At 39.2% G+C, this 21,025-nt stretch overlaps 2 protein-coding genes across 4 annotated transcripts; one reads left to right on the top strand and one right to left on the bottom strand.

Annotated features, from left to right (window-relative positions):
• Positions 1-968: 968 nt before the first annotated feature.
• On the bottom strand, positions 969-13,341 carry arhgef5 (Rho guanine nucleotide exchange factor (GEF) 5). 3 transcript variants are annotated; one of them, XM_041989207.1, is made up of 16 exons: positions 12,856-13,341; positions 11,895-12,351; positions 8,824-10,124; positions 8,084-8,129; positions 7,800-7,846; positions 6,740-7,110; positions 5,994-6,154; positions 5,702-5,854; positions 5,430-5,559; positions 5,256-5,330; positions 5,045-5,134; positions 2,658-2,800; positions 2,321-2,464; positions 2,157-2,227; positions 1,320-1,430; positions 969-1,179 (listed from the first exon to the last, which is right to left on the bottom strand). In XM_041989207.1, the coding sequence occupies exons 2-16, from the start codon at positions 12,329-12,331 to the stop codon at positions 1,037-1,039; spliced, it is 3,423 nt and encodes a 1,140-aa protein (XP_041845141.1). In that variant the 5' UTR covers positions 12,332-12,351; positions 12,856-13,341; the 3' UTR covers positions 969-1,036. The 3 variants fall into 3 exon arrangements, with proteins under 3 accessions (XP_041845141.1, XP_041845139.1, XP_041845140.1); XM_041989205.1 differs by having other exon boundaries at positions 8,824-12,351; XM_041989206.1 differs by having other exon boundaries at positions 9,451-12,351.
• A 3,083-nt stretch (positions 13,342-16,424) lies between these two features.
• m6pr (mannose-6-phosphate receptor (cation dependent)) lies at positions 16,425-20,822 on the top strand. The gene is made up of 7 exons (XM_041988520.1): positions 16,425-16,741; positions 18,156-18,328; positions 18,537-18,706; positions 18,905-19,014; positions 19,423-19,553; positions 19,640-19,766; positions 19,851-20,822. The coding sequence occupies exons 1-7, from the start codon at positions 16,736-16,738 to the stop codon at positions 19,971-19,973; spliced, it is 840 nt and encodes a 279-aa protein (XP_041844454.1). The 5' UTR covers positions 16,425-16,735; the 3' UTR covers positions 19,974-20,822.
• Positions 20,823-21,025: the final 203 nt, after the last annotated feature.

The following is a 21,025-nucleotide window of genomic DNA, read 5'->3' as shown; positions in this document are numbered from 1 at the left end:
TAACGCCTAACCGCCGCAAATTTACCCAATAAGAGGCAGGTATTTAGATTGACAGGGATAGTTGTCCAATAAGAAAAAACCTGGGCAGAGTACGTTACATTAATTGGACATGTTTTTCTGTCCGTCCACAGTTGTTACCGCCTTATTTCCCTTAAATAGTATTTTATGTGACCAATAACAGGGCTTGGGAACTAAAGTAGACTGACGGTGGGCTCAACCCTATGGGTAGGTCTCTGCCGGGCTACGTGCGTAGCGTGTCTGACATGCCTCTGTTCATTATCCGAACTGTTCATCTTGTTCTGTAAACAACTGTAGCAGATACAGTGCCAGAAATATCAGTCAATTTTTTTTTACCAAACCTCACCTTGAAAGTGCAGAAGTACCTCAAACGCACTTCGACTTGTAGATTAGTTTTTATAAATAAAATAATCGATTCAACCGCGAAAGAAACAAACCAAAGCTCAGACCCAATGCCTGTGTAATGATCAAATGCATTTTTATTCCTCCTATTTAAATTTATTGAAAAATCTGTGTATCTTAAGTTTTGTACATATTTAAGTCCTCTTTAAGACTGCATACCTGAAATCCACATTTCAAAACACATTTGAATCATAATAAACACAATAAATTTTCCAAAAATAATATTGGAAAAGGACAATTTTCTTGAGAAATTATTTTCCTTAAAAATACTAATCTGATGAAATATTATACCACAGTCCTGTTTGTAATACACTATACACAGCAGTTAATGCACAATGTCAGTAATAGCTCCCAGGCCAAATTCAGTTATCGCATTGTTTTGCATACAAATTATTCCACCAGCATGGAAGTGAAACCAGAAGGACCCAGTTGCTATAGTGAGATGCATCATTTGCAGTTTTTTTTTTTTTTTTTTTTTATAAAGTTTCTTCACTCTAGTGAAAAAAATCATGATTAATAATGTCAAAGAAATTCCAGTGCTTGGTTTACAACAGGAGCCCACAGCTGAGAGTTTTCTTTGCGGTATATCTGGGACTTTCCTTGGCTTCTGACTCTTTCAGACAGCAGCTGTAGCCGTTGTGAGCTTGAGGGCATCTGACAGGTTGTGCTTTTTGACTTTGGCATTGCTTATTATTTCCAAATGGGGCCTGGGCACCCATCCACGTTGTCGGTCAGAGAGCTTGGTCCCCTCCACCCAATCTGGGAGAAAAAATCCAACACAAAGAAACTGTTTGCTTGATGTCATCTAATACACAACATTTGTGTAGATTATGCCTTGAAGCCATGCAAAAGAATGCTGTGTATGGAAATTATGGGAAATAAATATGTAATTTTTTTACCATCGCACTTAGCTGAATCTGGATGCACTAGAATAATATCAGCTTTGTCTAAGGACAGCTCGTCTGGCTGCTGGCCCACAAATCCTCGAATACACTGCATCTGTTCAAACTCTGGAAGGAATAAAAAAAAAGTAAGGTCATTTAACAGTGATGAAGTGAACTATTAATGGTCACACACACGTAAAATATTCACTTCTCTTTATAAACAAGGCTTGATTAGCAGTTTCATGTTTCTTCATACTTGTTGGTTTTCCAGGCTTCCTATCACCACATCTTAGTAAAAACAGAACAGTGATACCTGGCAATGCACAGCACAACCAGACTACATGAGAAAAAAAAAAATAGTGTGCATGGGTAAACAAGGCCTTTCATAAATAATGAGCACATTTTATTCAAAGAAAACAAAGCACACAATTATAGCTACATCATGGTTTAAATAAACTGAGACCAGGGCAAATTTAACATAAAATAAAATGATTTCCTAAAATGACAGCAAATATATTAATTAAATAAAAGCTTCTGTTTCTCAGTCATATTCACACAGACTCATCATATTCAGAATGGAAATCTCCTATTGGGAACCGAACACGTCATGTATGGAATATATATGACTGAATATTGGACAGTATTTTTATGACACTTGAGCATGTTTGTATCTTGACTTGTACCAAATTCTAAAAGGTCTGCACCTTTTTTTTTTATCTCAGCCTATTTGAGGGTAATTGAACACTCAGTCAGACACATTGTTTGTTAGAGGGCTTTGTATAAAACACAAAACCTGTAAACAACATGGAAAACAACAACAATGCAATGCCTAAAATAGGATAAAATGTTTACCTTCTGCAGCAGAAAAATCTGTTTTAGGATGTGGTCTGGAAAGGGCTGAAATCCAGCGTAGCTTATCACTCCTGTTGGAAAAACAATATCTTAAGATGTATCTTAAGAAATCTCAAAATATGTTAACTAATAATGTCATCATTTTCACCATCTAAGTATCTTACTGTGTCTCAGCTCTTAGCAGCAGTAATCTCTGTGACATGTGCAACCGGAACAGGTTCTTCTGTAGGGAGAGAAGTTTGACACGGCAGTTCTCCGCACGCAGATCCGATACAGGACAATGGTCGATTACAGTGAATCTTCCCCCTCTGGAAATGGTAGACAGCAAAAGCACATTTGACAAGTCAGCCAGCGGAAGGAAAGGTAAGATAAGACTAAAGAGAAGATGACAAAAGATGGCAGATATGAGGAAAGCAGGATGCAGGAAATGGTAATGAGAGATGCCAGCCAGCTGGAGATGAATTAGAACTGCATTAGAAAACAAGACTTTTGTTGACTCACTCTTTTGGTAGTGAAAGCAGCAAGTTGTCATTGAAGAGATGTAAGTAAACTTTTCTCTCTGTTTCTTTTTGAGAGAACTCCATCAGTTCAGTGACGGGACCTTCTCGCACCAACCTTCGAAACTGACTGATCAGAGGAAGCGTCTGGAACAGAAACACATCAAGAGGACAAAGATGTAGATGTTGGCATATAATTATTTCTAATCAGGAAAGTTACTTTGTCTTGACTAAAATAGTAATATGACATTCTTCCCCAAGGTCTAGCTACTATTGTCTGAGATGGTGGTCAGGGGCACTGGAGGACCACAAGGGACTGTACTCTCACAATTTCTCTCCACACTGTACACCCCAGACTTCCAGTACAACTCTGAGCCATCTACAAGAAGGGAGAGAACAGACTCCACTTCTAAAGGAAGCTGTTGGAAAGTACAATCAGAAGCAGAGACTTAAAGAGACTGAATAAATTGATCACGAAGGCTGGTTCTGTGCTGGGGATAACTCTGAAGATGCAGAAGCTGCTGAAAATAATGGACAATTCTTTGCATCCTCTAAACAACAGTGAAGAAACAACAGAGTGTGTTCAGTGTGAGGCTTCGTCTAGTCCAATTCAGGACAGAACTGTACCAGAGATCATTCAAGCCAGCAGCCATCACTCTCTGGAACATGGCAATATTTTTTTCTAATGAATTATTAATGATTTTATTTATTTATTTAAAACATTTTTCTTAACTTGTCCTGTCCTGCATTGTTGCAAGCAGAATGATGGCTGTGTTGAGCCAAACAAATTTGCTTTGCCAAGGGGAGTTTTATGGGTATAAGGCTCCTCTTGATAATCTGATATTTTTCTTTAAGATTTTATATTATATATATATAAAATCTTCTATATCTTATTTATTTTGAATTATAGAATTCACATAACCTTGCTAGACCTGACCGGAGGGGACAGAAAAAAGGAGCGTAGTGAACAGAAACATTAGTAAAAAGGGAAGTAGAAAAAAGAAAGAGGAGACAAAGATACAGCAGACAGAGGGCATCGACCCTTCAATCTAAACTAACAGCAGACAACCAACAACTACACAACTACACTACACAGTAGAGAATTTCCTACAGCTTTTACAAGAAAGCAAAGCTGATCATTTTCAGGACCTCCTAAAATAAATAAAAAACCAAAACAACAACAAAACATAAATAAAAAAAAAAAAACATGTATCACGATACCAACCAAAGTACCAGAAACACATAGAAAGAACCTAAGAGTAATGGTAAATGGTCTGTATTTACTGTACCTGGATACCCAAAGCGCTTTACATCATACATCACATTCACACACTCACACACTGTATGAACCCCCTGGTCAACTCAGTGACTGTGTGGAATCAGGAGTGATCCGAGATTAATGTAATTGTGCAAAAACGACCACACTCATGGAGGCCAGAGGCAGATTAGGGCGGCCCAGAGACCTGGGTGATATTCAGAATCTCAGAGTACGAAGACCACCCAGATGCACCCAGAAGGTAGCAGAGAGGAAGGCCCCAGCCAGAGCCCCCTCGTAGTCACGGGACACAAGCCCCTACGAGCCAAGATCGGCAGCCACGAAAGAAGTGTCATTTAAAATTCTCCATCGATGTTACCCAGTTAAATCCTTTTTCATCAAATTCAAATTTCATGATCTTGGTTTAAACTGTGTCTTCTGTGACGCCCATGCTGAGACCATGCCGAGAGACCATGCTGAGATTCAGTGTCCTCTTCTAAAAATATGAAACCCATTAAAACTATAAGGTTGTGCTCCCACTTTAATAATATTTTTATTTCAAATTAATTCTTTCCTTTACTTGTGACCCCTGGCACATCTGTATTTACTTGTTTTTTTTTATTTATTTTATTCTTGATTATTTACTCCTTCCCTTTTTTGTCTCCTTTATACCTTTGTTAATTTTCGTTATGTACACTTGTATATTGTCCATTGTTTATGTACCATTATTGTTAATGTTTCTTAAATTGAAATAAAAAAAAAAAAAAAATCCTCAAAAAAAAAAAAAAAAAAAAAAAAAAAAAAAAAGATCGGCAGCCACCAAACCTGCCAGGCACCAGCCATCCAGGACAACCAGAGTGAAGGGCCAAGGGCCCTAAGAGCCTGGAAGCCCCCCTCCTCCCCCATAATGTGGGTCTGCACCACGTCCAGGCTCCTACAGACAACCATCTGGCATGGGCCAGCACCCACCCCAATGTTCCAGCCGCACACCCCGGGAACCATCTACCACTCCCCCCACCCTCCTACACCCTCCCTCCTTCCTCCTCCCACTCCTGCCCACCAAATATTTATATTAATGATACAGTTTTTCATCTCAGTTTACAGTGTGCCTGGAAAGCTATTTGTAATTTACTTACCCTGCATTCGAATTCCACTTTAGCACTTAGAGTGACAAGAGACTCTATGCTTTTCATCTGAGAGATGCTGTCATTACTCTCCTGAATCAGCTGCAGAAGAGTCAAAGCGGTGATTGTCACTAAGCAGTCAAAAGATATCCAAACTGTTTTCTTTTATAATGTTACGTTGTTATACTTTGAGAAATATGCAGTAAAAAAAAAGTTACTGTACATTTTCTAGAAGTTTTAAAGCTTTGATTGCCTGCTTCCACTCTGGTGTATCAGGAGTCGTCCTTTTCACTATATTCTGGACAGAAAAGGCATGTACATCAGATAAATGTATTAGGGACCAAATATGTTACAATCATCAATTGTTGTGTGTTAGTGTGTTTTAACCCACACACACCTGGACCAGTAGTTTGATCCTTGTGATCCTTTGGAAGGGAAGCACGAGGAAAGAACGGAGAGGGAGTCTCTGACAAACAGGACTCTTCTCTAAGTTTTCCACAGTCCGCTTGAACCTTGGATTATCATTCCTGGCAGAGACAGGGAAATTGATAATTGCACGTATCTTTATGAACTGTATATAAATTTCATGTGATAAGATTTGATGACTGAGCTTCTCTTGCTGGAGATGTCAATAAAATATTCTTACAACAGGAAAAACTCAAAGCTTACATGAGTCTCTGGTAGGTGTCGTCCTGATATGACTGGTTGGTGAGGTAGGGCACATAGACCGTTCTGAAGCGGTGACAGTGCCGAGCGATGATGTCACACACAGTGAAGTGCATCACGTCTGACTCCACACGCTCCTCCAGCTTTGACAAAAAGCTACAACCAAAATCATCAACAACAACTTAATCATTTCAGCAGCAAAACACAGATTTCACAACTACTCCATGTGTGTTACAGTTGGACAGGAAAAAAATGTAGAACTCAAATGGATTCAGTTTTGATTAACATTTCTTACCTGTGGCTGATGGCACGAACATCAGTCAACCGAGAGAACAGCCAGTTCTTATCCTGAGTGCCCAGTAGAGCCCCTAGCTGCTTGGACTTGACAAAGTGTTCAACAACTATGTCCAAACTCCTGCAGTAAGAGGCCTCTGAGGTCACTACTTCAAATCTCACCTTTAAGAGAGAGAGAGAAAAAAAAAGAGGTTTAGCACATATGTGGTTCTTGTCAAAGATATTTCTCTGCTTTCCTAAAAACTAAATCATATGTGGGGTAATCTGTAATGTGCATGGCAGATTCAAATAAATTATGCAATTTCCTAAGAAGCAGAGGAGTTGCTCATACGAAGCAAAGTTTAAAACAGATCCACAATTTTCTGATTCATGAGGGTGAATCACTGAAACAAGAAACAAAAACTACAATTTCTGAAGGAATTTAAAAGTGACAAAAATTACAAAAAAAATAAAACTGGGAGTAGAAGTAGGATATAACAAGGAGTTTAATAATAGGATTCTCCTGAATGTCACGTTTTTTTCCTATCATTTTCCAGAGAATAGAGTGAAGATCTTTACACTGATTCTTATTCAGCTCAAGATCAAAATCTTTCATACCAAATACAGGAAGGAAGACGCTATGGCTCAACACTCCTGCCTCAGTAAAAGGATCAAGTGTTAATATATGCTCTGTGAGGATTCTTATGCAATCAAACAGTGACCAGGAGGTTATACGTGTAGTGGTTACAGACAGTTATGGACAGATACCTCTTGTAGTCGCCTCTTGGCCTCTCCGAGCTCCTCCAGCTCAATACTGTTCCTAACAGCTGGCAGCTCCCTCCACAGTGAGGGAGACTGTGAAAGTGAGATGGACAGACGTGGTGAGGAAGGTCTGCCTTCGTTCTTGGGGGGCTCTGGGATTTGCAAGCTACTGAAACTGGTGATGGACCCTGTGTGGGACAAGGAGTGGGGATGCGGGACGGCAGGTAGAGGAGGAAGAGGTCTTCGGGCAGGGGGAGGTGAGGGAGCAGGAGAGTGGGTACTCTCCTCCGATACAGAGAGGGCATCAGAGCGAGACTGACGCAGGATCTCAAAGTTCTGTGCTGCCTCGCTGTACTGTTGGTAGAGTTGTGTATCAGCTGGTGGAACAACAGGAAACGAGGCAATCAAAGGAGGACAGCAGGAGAGAAGAGGGAGAAAGAAGGGGAAAAGGGGGTTTGAAATATACAGGAAGCAAGGGAAGTACAACAGATAGAGAGACGAGTGTTAGAGTTGTTTGCGTTAAACATTCCTTTTGCACATACTTGTCGGAATGCAAAGTCACAGCAGCAGCTGTTTTCCCTGCCAGCTAGGAGAGATGAGTGCTTGCAGAAACCTGTCTGTGGCTTGCACAGACACACATAAAAAAAAACAGTCCTTTCCCATTTCTTGCAATCATCATATGAATAATTGAGGGGGGGGAAACTGCTTTCGTTTTAGATTCTTTAAATGATCATTTCTATTTGGTGTAAGTCAATTGTAAGAGACACAGATTTCCTTTCATTTGTTTGTCTGTATCAACAGTAAGAGGTAAACAGCTACAGAGCTAGTATTTACACAGAAATGACTCACACACGGAAGGGAAATGCTCAACCATTTCATGATTTTCCCAACTGCAGTCAGAGCTGATATGATCTGCAAACAAGTCACGCCGCCTACTCGGTTTATACTAATCATCAATCTTCAGATATACTCAGAAACAGCATGGTCAGTGATAAAAGCTTAACTTCATGTACAACAACACAATTTGAAGAAATGAAAGAAATAAAAGTGGATAAGATATACTTACGAAAAAAATTAGAATTTCTTTTCCGATTTTCAATTGATAAACCATTCCTATAAAGATGAGAAAAAAACACTTTATGTACAAAATGGTCCGTGCTTTAATAAAAACCTGTCTAAGCTGTCTTTTTTATATTTCAATTCTGAGTCACATATAGTCACATCATTATGCATCCAAGAGCTACATTAAATAAGATTCAATTTCAGCAAAAATGTATTTTAAAAACAGAAGATTTGTAAGATCCAGGAGAGGAGTTTAATTTAAGCATGGTATATAATTCTTTTACTCACCTCAGCTCTGCATCTCCCCAGCTTCTTCCTGCAAAATCCTCATCATCTGGAATAAAAAAGACAATATTGTACAAAATACCCCTTGTCATTTTCCTCAAAGGAGCTCACAAGACACTAAAGTAAAAAAAGAATACAAAAATAGATTAAAAGGGTAGTAAATTAAATAAACATTTAGTTAAAATAGTAACCTAGCTACAGTTAAAATTATTGGCAAGATTAGTGTGACTATAAAACTTCTCGTGATTGTATTTCATAACAGGATCGCCCAGAGCCTTTTAACTCGTACCTCTGGTTTTGCCTTGCTTTTCAACCTAAGTTTATTTCCACCCACAACCTGCAACCACAACACTGTGATGTAATTTCCAGTTAAGCCAGTGCACAGCGTTCAGATTAGTACACCAGTGATGTCAATTTGCTGATGTCCGCCTCAGATTTTTAGTTTAGTGACAGTTTAAGTTCAGGAGCATTCATAATGTTTACAGATTAAATCACAAAAAGGTAAGATATTATAGGAAACGCATTGTTATTCGGTGATTTCATGAAGAGGGCATTTCTTAAGTGAGCAATCAAGTCTGAAATGTGTCAGACTGATTTAATCATTAGAAAATTTGCACTAAACTGATTAGATCTGAGACAAAAGCTGAAAGAAGTGAGAGAAGGAAAGGTGATTATGCAGCTTTCTGGAAAGACTGCACCAAGTTGGTTAGCCAGTGTTTCCACACTTGATATTCTGTCTTTACCTGTTGCAGAGTATATTATGGGTCTGCGATCCCTTCCAACACCTTCCTCTTCTTGTACTTCTACAAGCTCTCCATTTCTTCTCTCAGTGGTTTTACGGATTCCCCTTCTTCGAAAGCGAGCTTCGAGACCCAAATCCCGAAAACTGCAGGAGTTTGTCAGTGTTGCCATTTTCTTTACTGTTGCCGTCTCTCCCTCCTTGATATCCACCTTCACTCCCACCCCCATCTTTTCTATTTCCACTGAAGTACCACTGTCTTCAGGTTCCTCTCCCTGCCTTTCATCTTCACTTTGACACATTGCATCTTTCCCTTCTTTGCTCTTACCCTCTCTAGATGGGCTGAGGAGTTCAGACTCAGAGTCATAAGTAAGAATGGGGCAGCTGTTAGGCTTGTACAATGTGTTAGTCACATTTAAAAAGGCCTCAGCTTCATTTTCCATCTCTGCTGACTTAAGAATTTCTGATTTTTCTAACCGAGTCTGACCAGAAGGCTCAGCATTTTGGTCCACTGTATAATCTGCACTCTCTCCTGTGTTTATCAGTGTGTCAGAATGAGTGTATGTAGGTGTTGTAACATGCATAGCTTTGACTTGGACAGCATGCATGCTGGGTTGGCTCTGCCCCATACCTCTAAATTCCTCCAACTGGTATTCATCATCCAGCTCTGGCTCTGACTCTTCATCTTTTCTCAGTGTAATTACAGGCAAATCCACAGTCCCTTCTGTAGCGTCCTCTGGTTTTTTGTTGCTCTCAGATTGGGTGATCCCTTGATTTTCTTGTCCCTCTGCATTTGGTTCATCCACCACCTCTTCCTCTGAGTGTCCCAAGATTTCACACACCACATTTTTGGCCCATTTGAGGTGGGGTGCTTGGGAATGTCGCTTTGGTTCCTCAGACATGCTCCATGCCCCACTCATTCGGAGACGAATGGCCTCTAGCTCCTCTGGACTAATCGCTTCAGTGTCTATCTGATCCAAAAAGGGATAAATTGGCTCCAATTTGTCCGGAGAGCAAGCATTAGAAGTTGGATCCCATTCTTTTCCTGCTAGCTCCTTATTTTGATTTCTCCATTTCTCAAGCAGTCTTTCAGTCTTTGAGTCTCTTTTAATCGCTCCGAATTCTGTATATGGGGGCTTTACTTTGCTCTTCATTCCTTCTACAAGTTCTGTGTCTTGAAGCCTTGAAGATGCTCTGTATCCCACATTTCCCTCAGCTGTGTCTCCCGATACAGGTCTCTCCTCTCTTGGTGTGTGATTGTCTTCTTTTGTGTCCTGGTTGTTAATAACTGGTTGGTCATCAGTTCTGTTTGAAATCAGACAAAGGTCACCATGAGATTTTTGTGTGTCATCACTACTGTCATTGTGAGTTGCTAAATTTGAGCTCTCTCTTTCCGCTCCACCCCTGTGATCATCTTGTGATGGTAACATCTCACTGGTTTCTGAGCGGGAAAGAGTTTGCCCAATCACACAGAAGACGTACTTTGGCTTCTTTCCCTTCCCTTGCTCCTCCTCATCAACAGATATCTCCTTCCCCACTGTCCATTCTTCTTCCTTCCCCTTTTCTCCTTCATACCCCTTGAAGTCAGATGTGGGATTGTTATACGTAACCCCAACTTCCATAACTTCATGACAATCATAAAATTCCACTTCTTCGTTTTCTCTCTCGTCCTCGTCTCTGCCACTGGACAGGGTCACAGAGCAATCGTCTCCTGACAGCATTCTCTCTTTGTCGTGCTTCCACCCGGCCTCACATCCTTCTTCACCCTCAGAGCGTGCCCAGATATCGCTCCCACCCTCTTCCTCTTTGTCACTCTCCTCAGTATTATCTCCCACTGCATCCCTCTGTCTGCTTCCCCCTATTCCTCCGTCACTGTCAGACAGATGTTCCTTCCCTTTTTTATTTGTCTCTCTCCAGATTTCACTCTCTTCTTCTGCGTCTACACTTACTCCTTCTGGGTCTTTCCTGTACTCAATTCGCCCTCCATGCTCCAAGTGCCTCTCATGTGATTCCTCTTCTATTCGCCGCCCATTTCTTCCCCATTCCGCCTGTGAGTCAATATTTCTCTCTTCTTCATTCCTCCACTCTTTCTGCCTTGTATGTCTCTCTCCGTCTAAGTATTTGTCTTGACTATTCTTGCCCCTCTGTGGCTCTAACCACTTCCCTCTTTCCCGATTTCCTGTAATTTCTTCTCTGTTGTTCTCACGTTTCTCAATACGCATCTGCTGCTTTTCACTTCTCTCAGGGTCTCTTTTTCTTTCTTTTCCTCTTTTATGTTCATAAGTCCCCTCTCTCCTTCTGTCTCTGTCTCTTCCGTATCCTGCCTTACTGTCCAGATCACTACTCCACTCTCCACTGCTCTGGGCTCGTGGTGGTTCCCTTGAAGCTGAATCACTCTGGGATCCGCTGCCTCTGCCTGTTCTATATTCCCGTCTTTTCTTTCTCTCCCAGTCTAGTCTCTCCTCTCTGTATCGACCATCCTCCTGTCTTTTACTTTCCCTCCATCTTTCCCCCTCCCAGTCTGCCTGTTTTGCTGCTCTCCTGTCATTTTCTCTGTACATTTCTCTGCTGTCCTCCATTTCCCTCCTTCTGGATCTATCTATTTCTCTGTCCCTCTCTCTGTATCTCTGTCTATCTCGATCCCTCTCCCAGTCTGTTTTGCCCTTGTTGTCCTCCACACTTCTGCTTAGTTGATGTATAAATTCCTCCTCCTCTCTATTCCTTTTTCTCTCCCTTTTCTGCCCTCTCTCAGCACTGTCTTCTTCACTCCTAACATCCCTTCTTCCCTCACTTCTTTGTTCCGTCTTCATCATGTAGATGTCTCTGTCAGCTGTCCTGTATGGGGAATACATTCTGTCTTTCCTCTCCTCCCTGTCAGGTCTCTGCATTTCCATCTTTCTAGTTCTATCTCCTTCTCTCATTCTACCTGGATCTTTCATGTCTCTTGTCTTGTCTTGAAAGTCAACACTCGACACCTTGTATCTGTCCCTCTGTCGGGATCTCTCATCATCTGCAGTTCTTTCTCTAGGGTCCTTTGACCTGCTCCAGACCACATCCCTTTCATTGTCTCTGTACCTTTCTCTCTCCCAGACATCCTTCTTTTCTCCTCTGGGCCGATCTCTTTGCCTCCTTTCCCTTCTTTCTGCAGCCATCTCAGCGGCATAATCAGCTTTGTCCTTTCGTATTCTTGGAAATGTGTCACCTTTACTTTTCCATCCTTTTATCTCCTTCTCATTATTTGAATGCAGTCTCCAGTTTTTCCCTCTGTCATCTTCTTGCCTCCTTTCTGTCTTCTTCCATTCTCTGTCTCCCTCTCTAAACCGGGGAGCAAAACCACAGTCTCTCCAGTTTTCCTCTTGTTTGTTGTCTCTGTCTTGCTCTAATGAAGCAGTCATTTTTGATCTGGAAGTTGGATTTTGGGAGATTTTTCCACCTTGCTGCAGCCTGGGACCACCTGAGATTGCCTTAGATAAAGTGTCAGTGAGGGTATAGCAGGGCTTTTTGGTTCCCATACTACCATAATTTGGAGAACCTGGAAGAGGGTAACACTTGTTAGTTTAGATGAATGCATTTCAAGTGTGCAGGTCAAATATATCTAGGTCAGGAAGAATATTGACTATAAACAAACAAACAAACAAAAAAGGTTAATCATTATTGGAGGAATTTAAGTCAGCAGCAGCTGTGCATTCAGCTAAGTTTACCGTTACCACTGACACAACAACAATCCAACGATGTGGTCTGTCTGCATTTCCAAATTTTTCATTGCTGCCATTTTACTTGCAAGCTAAACATATGAGGAAAAACTCGAATAGTTAAAAAGAAGTAGGCTTAGTAAAGAGCTGACACCCTCTTACAATTCTTTAAGAATGCAGCACAGACTTGCAAGAGGCAGCATACCAAAAGAAGGCTTTCACAAAAGAAAGCCAAGGCCTGTGACACATAGGCAAGGCATGTGGCATGTACAGCTGACATAGGTCTAAATCTGTGTTAGAATCAGAGGAAACTTACAGGAGTTAGGAATTATACAACCACTCACCTGAAGTTGTATTCCAGGGAAAAATGGTTCCAGCCCCTTCCCAAGTCTAGCTTAAAAGCATGACATTGCACAATACTGAAAAATTCATTCCTTGTTTTGGTAGTGTCTGTGGGACAAAGCAAATGTCCTAACTGGTTTCCAAATCAATCTCAAATGCACTTTTTTTTTTCTTTTAATCCTTCAAGTCTTGTGGGGGAAAAAAATTCATGTTCATGCCTAAGTTCTTCTGGCTTTTCTCTCTGTCTGCTTCTGCCTTTCTCTCCCCACCTCCCTTCCTTCTTCAAATTCCCAAACAAGTCTGAACAGATTGACACTTATCTTTCCCCACCTTTTTTCTCAGCCTCGTCTTCACTGTCGCTGCTGCTAAACTGGGAGATATCTCATAAGTCCAACCAAAGTCTTGTGAGCATGTCCACTACTTCTGTCCCCTTTACTGTTCACGTGACTGACTGTGTGGACCCCCTCTAGCAAAAACAAGTACACAAATCTCACCACTCTCCTGTCCCATTCCTCTCACGAAACACAGGAAGTACACCTCCTTGGCGTGTCTCAGTGATTGGCTGATATGCACTGGTCGGGTGTGACTGCACAACACACACAGTCAAGGTAAGGGTTGTGATAACACGAGAAAGGGTGGGGGAGGGGAGGGGAGGGGAGGGGGGAGAGAAAGTGAAGACTGAGGGAATAAATACTCCGAAGGAAAGCTCACAGAGGCCTATAAAAACGTCCTAACATTACCTCGAGACGTAGCGCTTAGAGGAGAGAAAGTAAAGCACAGTCTGTTTCTTATGATTGAAAAACCCAAGCTGAAGCAATCAAAAGGATGACAGCAAGGGGGGGAGCGGTGTGCAAAGGTGATAGCGGGTGATGTGGTTAACAATGACTACTTTACTATGTTGATTAAGTGCAGGGAGGGCCTGAGTAGAAAGATTTTAAGTGCCATGACTAAAGCACTTGAATATTGTTCAACAACGTCCAGAAGACAATTTTTGTGTTGATCTGTTTAATTTAACTCATACATTTATATGAGATTTTTACTAAGTTATGCAGTTCAGATTATGTATTTGTCAGATGTTTAAATGAGTAAGGCAGCCTGTTCGGTTTTACCATAGTTTGATTGATAGTTCAGTTCACGTTCATGTGAGAACCACTTCATGCTGCTTTTGATATTCCACCATTATTTACTGAGGTTTGTTCCATAATCTATGTCCACCCCATTAATATCAGTGTGTCGGTGAATACGATTTAGCTCTAATTATGATTTTTCTATCGCTAACAAAAGCCTAACCCCATTCAGGAAACCGTGGTAAAGTTAGTTTGACGTTCGGTATTCAACAGATATTCGGACACCCAGTCTCCTCGTCATATTTAGCCGAGCCTATGCGCTTTGTCACGGATTTGAGAAGCACGATGCAGCGGTCGTGTTGTCTTCGCCACCAGTGCAAAGTTAGGGACCGTCAGCAAAGTACAGATACCATAATTTTTAAAAACAATATCTCCTCAACCACATGAAGTAAAAATGTCAAAACAACTTAAACTATTCAACATTTCTTCGTGCATGTTGCACAGCCTTTGTTTTGTGACCTACACACCTTAAATCACTAATTGCTCATCTAGTACTGACACATGTTGCACAACCTTTGTTTTTTCCATTTTCATCGCATACTATTTTTTTTTATTAATTTTTTAATATTTCAAACTTCAATAGCTTTTTAGTCACATGACCTACACACCTCAAATTACTACCTGGTTGCACAACCCACCGTGATACATGTTGCACAGCCTTTGTTTTTTCCATTTTCATCTTATACTATTTTTTTTTTTTTTTTTTTTTGTTAATTTTTTAGTATTTTCATCCTGTGAATCCTGTGTAATTTAGTTAGGACATTTGTAGAGACATAGTCTGAAAGCAAAGTATGACCAATACTAAACTGGTCCTTTCTAGGATGAAAAGTCTGACATCAAGCAATCAGTCTGGTAGAAGTGTTCATGCTGGATTCATGAGTAGAAGAATGAAGCATTGTTTCAGGCCTATCAGCCTGATTAAAATAAGACAAGGCTAAAGGCTTGTATTTAGATTAATGTTGATAAGCTAGAGGCATGAAGAGTAGATGAATGTCTAGAAAACAAACTTCAGCTCTGCTGACACAACTGAAAAATGTGGATACAATTGGTAACACTACACTATATTTGCTTTAGGTACTGTTCTCACCTGATGCTAAAGTGTCCTAGCTAATCAGATCACAAGTGAACAAAGGTAAATACATCTGTGAAGCCAATGTCCAGGTGCATTAAGGACACATTTAGATCCAGTGGCTCAGACCACAAAGTCTGGGACAGGGATCTTTTCAGTCAGTCCTTTAAGGGGGGACCACAGATACAAACATGGTAAAAAGGATGTATATCCTCTATCAATTCAAAGGTTTGCATATCAGGACATTATTAAAAATCACCTGGTCTTACAATCAGAGTTTATTCCAGTATTTAGTCAACAACAAGTTTGCAAAAAAAAATGCAAATCAGTGTGAAAAACTAAGTTCACATTTACTGCTACAATGGGAATTAAGAGAGTAAAGTAGCATCCAAATACTGCTGATAAAATGCACTTGATTAACTGATCATCAGAAAATGTGAGCACCATCATAAAAGGAATGTTGGTACTTTGCTGGTCTACAACATTCGGGTGTGTGCTAACACCATGCTAAAGAAGAAAAACATCAGCCATTAACCAATCTGAGAGTATTATCAGTACTATAAGGTCATTTTCAAACATTTGGACCCCATCATTCTACAGGGAGAACCTTGAAGATAGTTTCCAAAGTTTTCAAATGTTTTCAGTGAAAAGTCTGGTCTTTTCATTACCTGGACTCTTATAATGTTGTTGATTTTACATGTTACATTTGGTCTGTTGTAACAGTCTACTTTATATAAAGCTGATTTTGTTCAAATAAACTGTATAATCTGTAGTTTCTGCTATTAGTTACCAGGTTTAACTTTAAGATTCAGTAATTATTTAATAGTAACATTAATAACTAATACAAATTAACTAAATAGATAACAGTGATTTCAGACACCACAAATAAATGGCTAAACTTCAATTTTTCAGCAGGTGGTGAAGATATGAGTGAAGCCCCTCTTCAGCAGGTTTTACAGGAATCTGAAATACTTTCTCAGTGATCACTTCAGATGTAGAGTATTTTGTTCCCATGTGATGGTGATGAAAAAAGACTGTGATTCTTTTGCAGGTATCATTATTGCACTTAGTCACTAAGTGCAATAATGATACTATAATGATAATAGGAAAACATGTAGTTGGATCAGGTTATGTTTAATTAAATCACGATTAAATAAATTCTGCTGTCTGTGCAGCATGAAAAGAAGTATAGATATGTAAACGTAAAATGTATGAAACAACAACAACAACAATAATAATAATAATTTCTTTTTAAGTTAAGTTCTTCTTCGCCTGTTGCGGTCCCTGGTCAGCTGATGCGGGTGTAAGAGGACTCTGACGTCGCTGATTGGTTGTGCTCCTGTTGACTGTTTGTCACGTGTGCGTGACTCTGTGTTTAGTTTCACTTCCGCACTACGCTTCTGTCTGAACCCTGTTAGCTTCTTTAATGGCACTACATACATTTCGAGAGAAAGACTGTAAATGGTACTAAACTGATACATCTTCAGTTTAATTCTCCGATCCCCACGCGGATTAACTTTATTTATTCTATGATTGAAAAAAAAAACGGGTTTAATGTCATTTAAATGTACCAGGAAGCGACGTTAGCGTGAGGAAGCTCATTGCAACTTAGACTGACTACAGTTTAAACATTCTGCTTGTGTTAAACTCTCAAAGAAAGACGCTCAATTTACAGTAGAAGAAGTCATGAAGGTAGGTGTACAAGACTGGCAGAAGTTCAATGTTTTATAAACGGTTACTTTATAATAGTCTCCACGGGAAACTTGTTTCCGAGAGAAGCAGACATTTTGCATACACACATTTTTCTACCTCGTGCTGGCTTGCGCAAATTTGGTTTGCTCACATAATTTAACAATCAGACGACAAGTTCAGTGATAGAATTTTTTCCTATATCATTAAACGGTGTAGCATACACATAATGTAAATAATTAACAGCCCCTTTTTTCATAAAGCAACCACTATTTTAAGGAGTCGAGCAATTCAAAGTTTAATCACATGATTGAAGCTGTTTTCATGTGGGAGTGGCCCCCACGAACAAAACCTTCTCTCGTAATATACTTTGTTATTATGGCATATGTTATTAAAAAAGTGTATATTTTTGCATGTAAGAATATCATAAATGGTAATAATGACAAGGACAAGACAAGGAGCGCTGTAGAAATGGCTGCTCCGTCAGTATGCCTGTTCTGGATGGGTTGTACTGAAAACATGAATTTCCCTGCAAAGGGATTAATAAAGTATTTTTCATTCATTTCATTTTCATTCATTCATGTAACACTAATTTAAGAATCAGGTCAGAACGAAGATTTGTAAAGGACCAAATTTGCAACCTATTATTATTATTATTATTTACTACTGGTTAATCTATTAATTGTTTACAGATCAGTTTTACCCTGTTTAGTCTAAACATGCAAATGTATCACAACAGTAACCTGTTGTTCAAGAAGATGTACCTTGTAAGACATATAATGTAATCTTGATTAAAGTGGTCTTGAGCAAATGCTCTTCAGGCTCTCTGAGTTTTTCTTTGGGCATTTGCTTCTTTTTCACATGTTTTCAGACAAGTTCTTGTACCTGACATTTTTCGAGTAATGCTTTATTTTTTTTTTTTGTTAAGCTACTGAATGACATAACATGAGATAATATTACGCTAATATTTCCAGAAGAAAAATTGTGACTCTGGCTGCTCAGACATACCATAAAACCTTCACACAAATTAATTTAATAAAATAAATTGATTAAATAAAATCACAAAATGAAAGAAATACATTCAATAAATAGACTAATGATTCATGAGACTTATGAATCATTCAAGCTTAAGAAAGGCTACTATGTTGATGAATGAACTTGTGTTTCTATACGTACTGGATGATCTAGCAGCTTGTTGTATAGACTTAGAATTTGTTAGCTGCATCTCTAAAAAATGGCAAAGATAAAATTGTCAGACAAAAAATGCATTAACATGATTTCCCAGTAACTTTTAGCAGAACACTTGATGTGTTGTAATTGTATTAGATACAAAATATGTTGTGATTCTTTGTGATATTTACTAATGTGGTTTTTAGACAGTGTTATTTTGTGCTGAATTATTTAATCTTTGTTTCAGGCTTTCAGAATTCCCAGACGAGGGTCCATCTTGGTGTGGACCTTCATGATTCAGCTGGTCTTTTGTTGGAGTGTTGTGTTCGCCACTGATGGCACCAAGGCCTGCAAACTGCAGTCTGAGTCTGATTCAGAGAGGAAGGTCCTAAGTCGATTAGAGCCACTCGCCAACATAGAGTAAGAGATTACTTAGTTATGTACCATAACCTGTCCATTCCCACTGGTATGTCACATGCTTTATAGATTAACCATTACAGACAAATAATCTATTGATATGCAATCAAATCTTACCAGATAAATGCTGTCAAATCAATAATGTACCATTTTCCTGCTTCAGTGCTGCATATTTAATGTTAACTGGATCTTCTTAAATTGTTTTTGACAGATTTGCAGCAGATGTTACAGATGACAAAGAAAGTTACACGTATGTGTTCAAGTTGTGTGGAGATGCAAGAAATGTTACAGGAGCTGGAGTCATTCAAATAGACAAGAAAGACACCAAAAAGAAACCAAAAGTGATTGGCCTGTATAACTCTACAAGGGCTTTGGGAGGAAGTAAGAGCCTGTAAAATATGAAAAATTCTCTGTTATTTACCTATACTTTGTTGTCATTGAGTGTTTGTTATTTTTAATGGTCTTTTTGGTTTTGGAATTACATTTAGCTTAGAAACATATTATTGTCATAATAAATCTAGATAACAAGAGGTATTTGATCAATGTCGTGTCTGTTCTGATATTTTTCTGTCCTTCCAGGTGACTGGGTGATGTTGATCTACAATGATGGTGAACCTTATGATAGCCACTGCTCCAGTGAAAAGAGGAAAGCTATTATTATGATCTCTTGCAACAGGAATGCAAATATGGTAAAATAAATTACTGACTTTTTTTTATTACCAGATATGAGTAAAAATAAAAATAAAGATACAAGACATCTAGATGCAAAAAGGGAATGAGTTGCATAGTTGTGGCATGTTGCTACAGGCCTATGGAGATAAAATGTGCACTATGGAAAAATGTGCCCATGTATTTTTCTTTTGTGGGGGGGTCAGTATACCTTTTTTTTTCTTCTTTTTTTTGAATGATAACCTGTCTTATTTCCACAAAATCCTGCATGAAATTAAAAAGCATGACAGTGCACAAAAAATGCTAATGTGGGTTGAGGTGTGCTTTTATGCTTCTTACATTTAACAAAAAATGTGTCTTGCACAAGCAGTCTCCTTTTCCTAGTGTATGTCAGCGTGTGTTTATCTTTTCTGTCTGTCTCTTTCTAGGGTAAGCTGGAAGTGGTTCTGGAGGACAGGAATCGGAGCAGTGAATGTTTCTACCTGTTCGAGTTGGATTCCAGCGGAGTGTGTCCAGTCATTGAGTCGCACCTTAGCACTGGCTCGATAATACTCATCATGTATGTAAAGGCAGTGTGTAATTGCACAAAGCCCTTAATGTTAGGCCATGAGATATGATAAATGGTCATAACCTCTCTTCTTTTAGCGGTTTCTGCCTTCTGGCTGTTTACCTCATTGGTGGTTTCCTCTACCAGCGACTAATTGTTGGAGCCAAAGGGATGGAACAGTTCCCCAATTACGCTTTTTGGGTGGAAGTGGGGAATCTGTCATCAGTAAGCCTAATTTTATTGATAAATAACTGAAGTGAAAGATTATGTTTTTGGAATTTAAGGATGGGGTTTTCTCCCTCCTTACAGGACGGTTGTGACTTTGTGTGCCGATCCCGGAATCGAGAGGAAGCTCCAGCTTACAGAGGAGTGACCACAGACGCCTTAGTAGAAGAGCCAGAAGAAAGAGATGACCACCTACTACCTATGTGACCATAGCATGTCAAAAACAGGAATTTTCACTGTGTGACAGGTTACTTTTTTCAGCTTAGACAAAGTTTTTGGTATACATAGGTCTGCTTTCTTTTCCCAGTTTAAATCAGCCCCCGCTGACACTTCCACCTCTGTGAAGTAGGAGGTTATGACACCTATAGGGCAGATAGATTTGTCTCCTGTAACTAATCTCATTATATAAACTAATTAGTCACCCAAGATTGCAAAGTCACAGTAAGGACCCATTCATGGAAATCTGGCAGAAAAAAGGGAGGGATTAAGAACTTGAATCTCTGCATGATGTTAACTTGATTGTTTTTTCTGTCTAGCTAGGTATTGTGTAGATTCAGCAAGGTGTTTATCTTGGGATAATGCTTGCTGCACGTTACATAACACCAGTGATTTTGCTTTTGTAATTTGGCTTTAATCAGTTTGTTTCTTTTGACAGATATGTGAATGTAAATGTTGACTGTGTTCAGCGACTGTACTTACACCAAAGCTAAAGTGATTTAGATTTTTGTTGGACATCATTCTTTTCCAAACTATAGAATATGAAAACTTTTTACGACATTTCTAATATCCTCTTAAAAGATTGCATACAGTACCTTGACAATTGCAAATGTTTATCATGGTGGTGGGCAAAGCCATTAAATTAGCTAATTTAGTCTCAGAAACAAAGCACCAACCTTAAATGAAAATTTCAACCCTTCATTTCTTACAGTGATAGAAAATCAGAAATATATATATATATATATATATATATATATATATATATATATATATATATATATATATATATATATATATATATATATATATATATAAATTCTTCCATTAATAATTTATTCTTGAAACTATGGTTTATGTATCTAGATAGAATAAATAGACATCCACCACTGGTACTCATAATGCCAGTAATGTTTAATAATGAATAGCAGAATGTGGAAATGCTGGTTCTCCTGCTTACATTGTTCTACTGACCCAAACACCTGAAACAGTGCTGCATGTACCGACTTTATCTCCTGTAGTTTCACGTTTGACCAAATATTCAG

This window comes from Melanotaenia boesemani, chromosome 6, assembly GCF_017639745.1.
Source record: "Melanotaenia boesemani isolate fMelBoe1 chromosome 6, fMelBoe1.pri, whole genome shotgun sequence".
Classification (NCBI taxonomy): domain Eukaryota; kingdom Metazoa; phylum Chordata; class Actinopteri; order Atheriniformes; family Melanotaeniidae; genus Melanotaenia; species Melanotaenia boesemani.
Note: the sequence above shows the minus strand (reverse complement) of the source record. Positions and strands in the feature narration are given on the sequence as shown.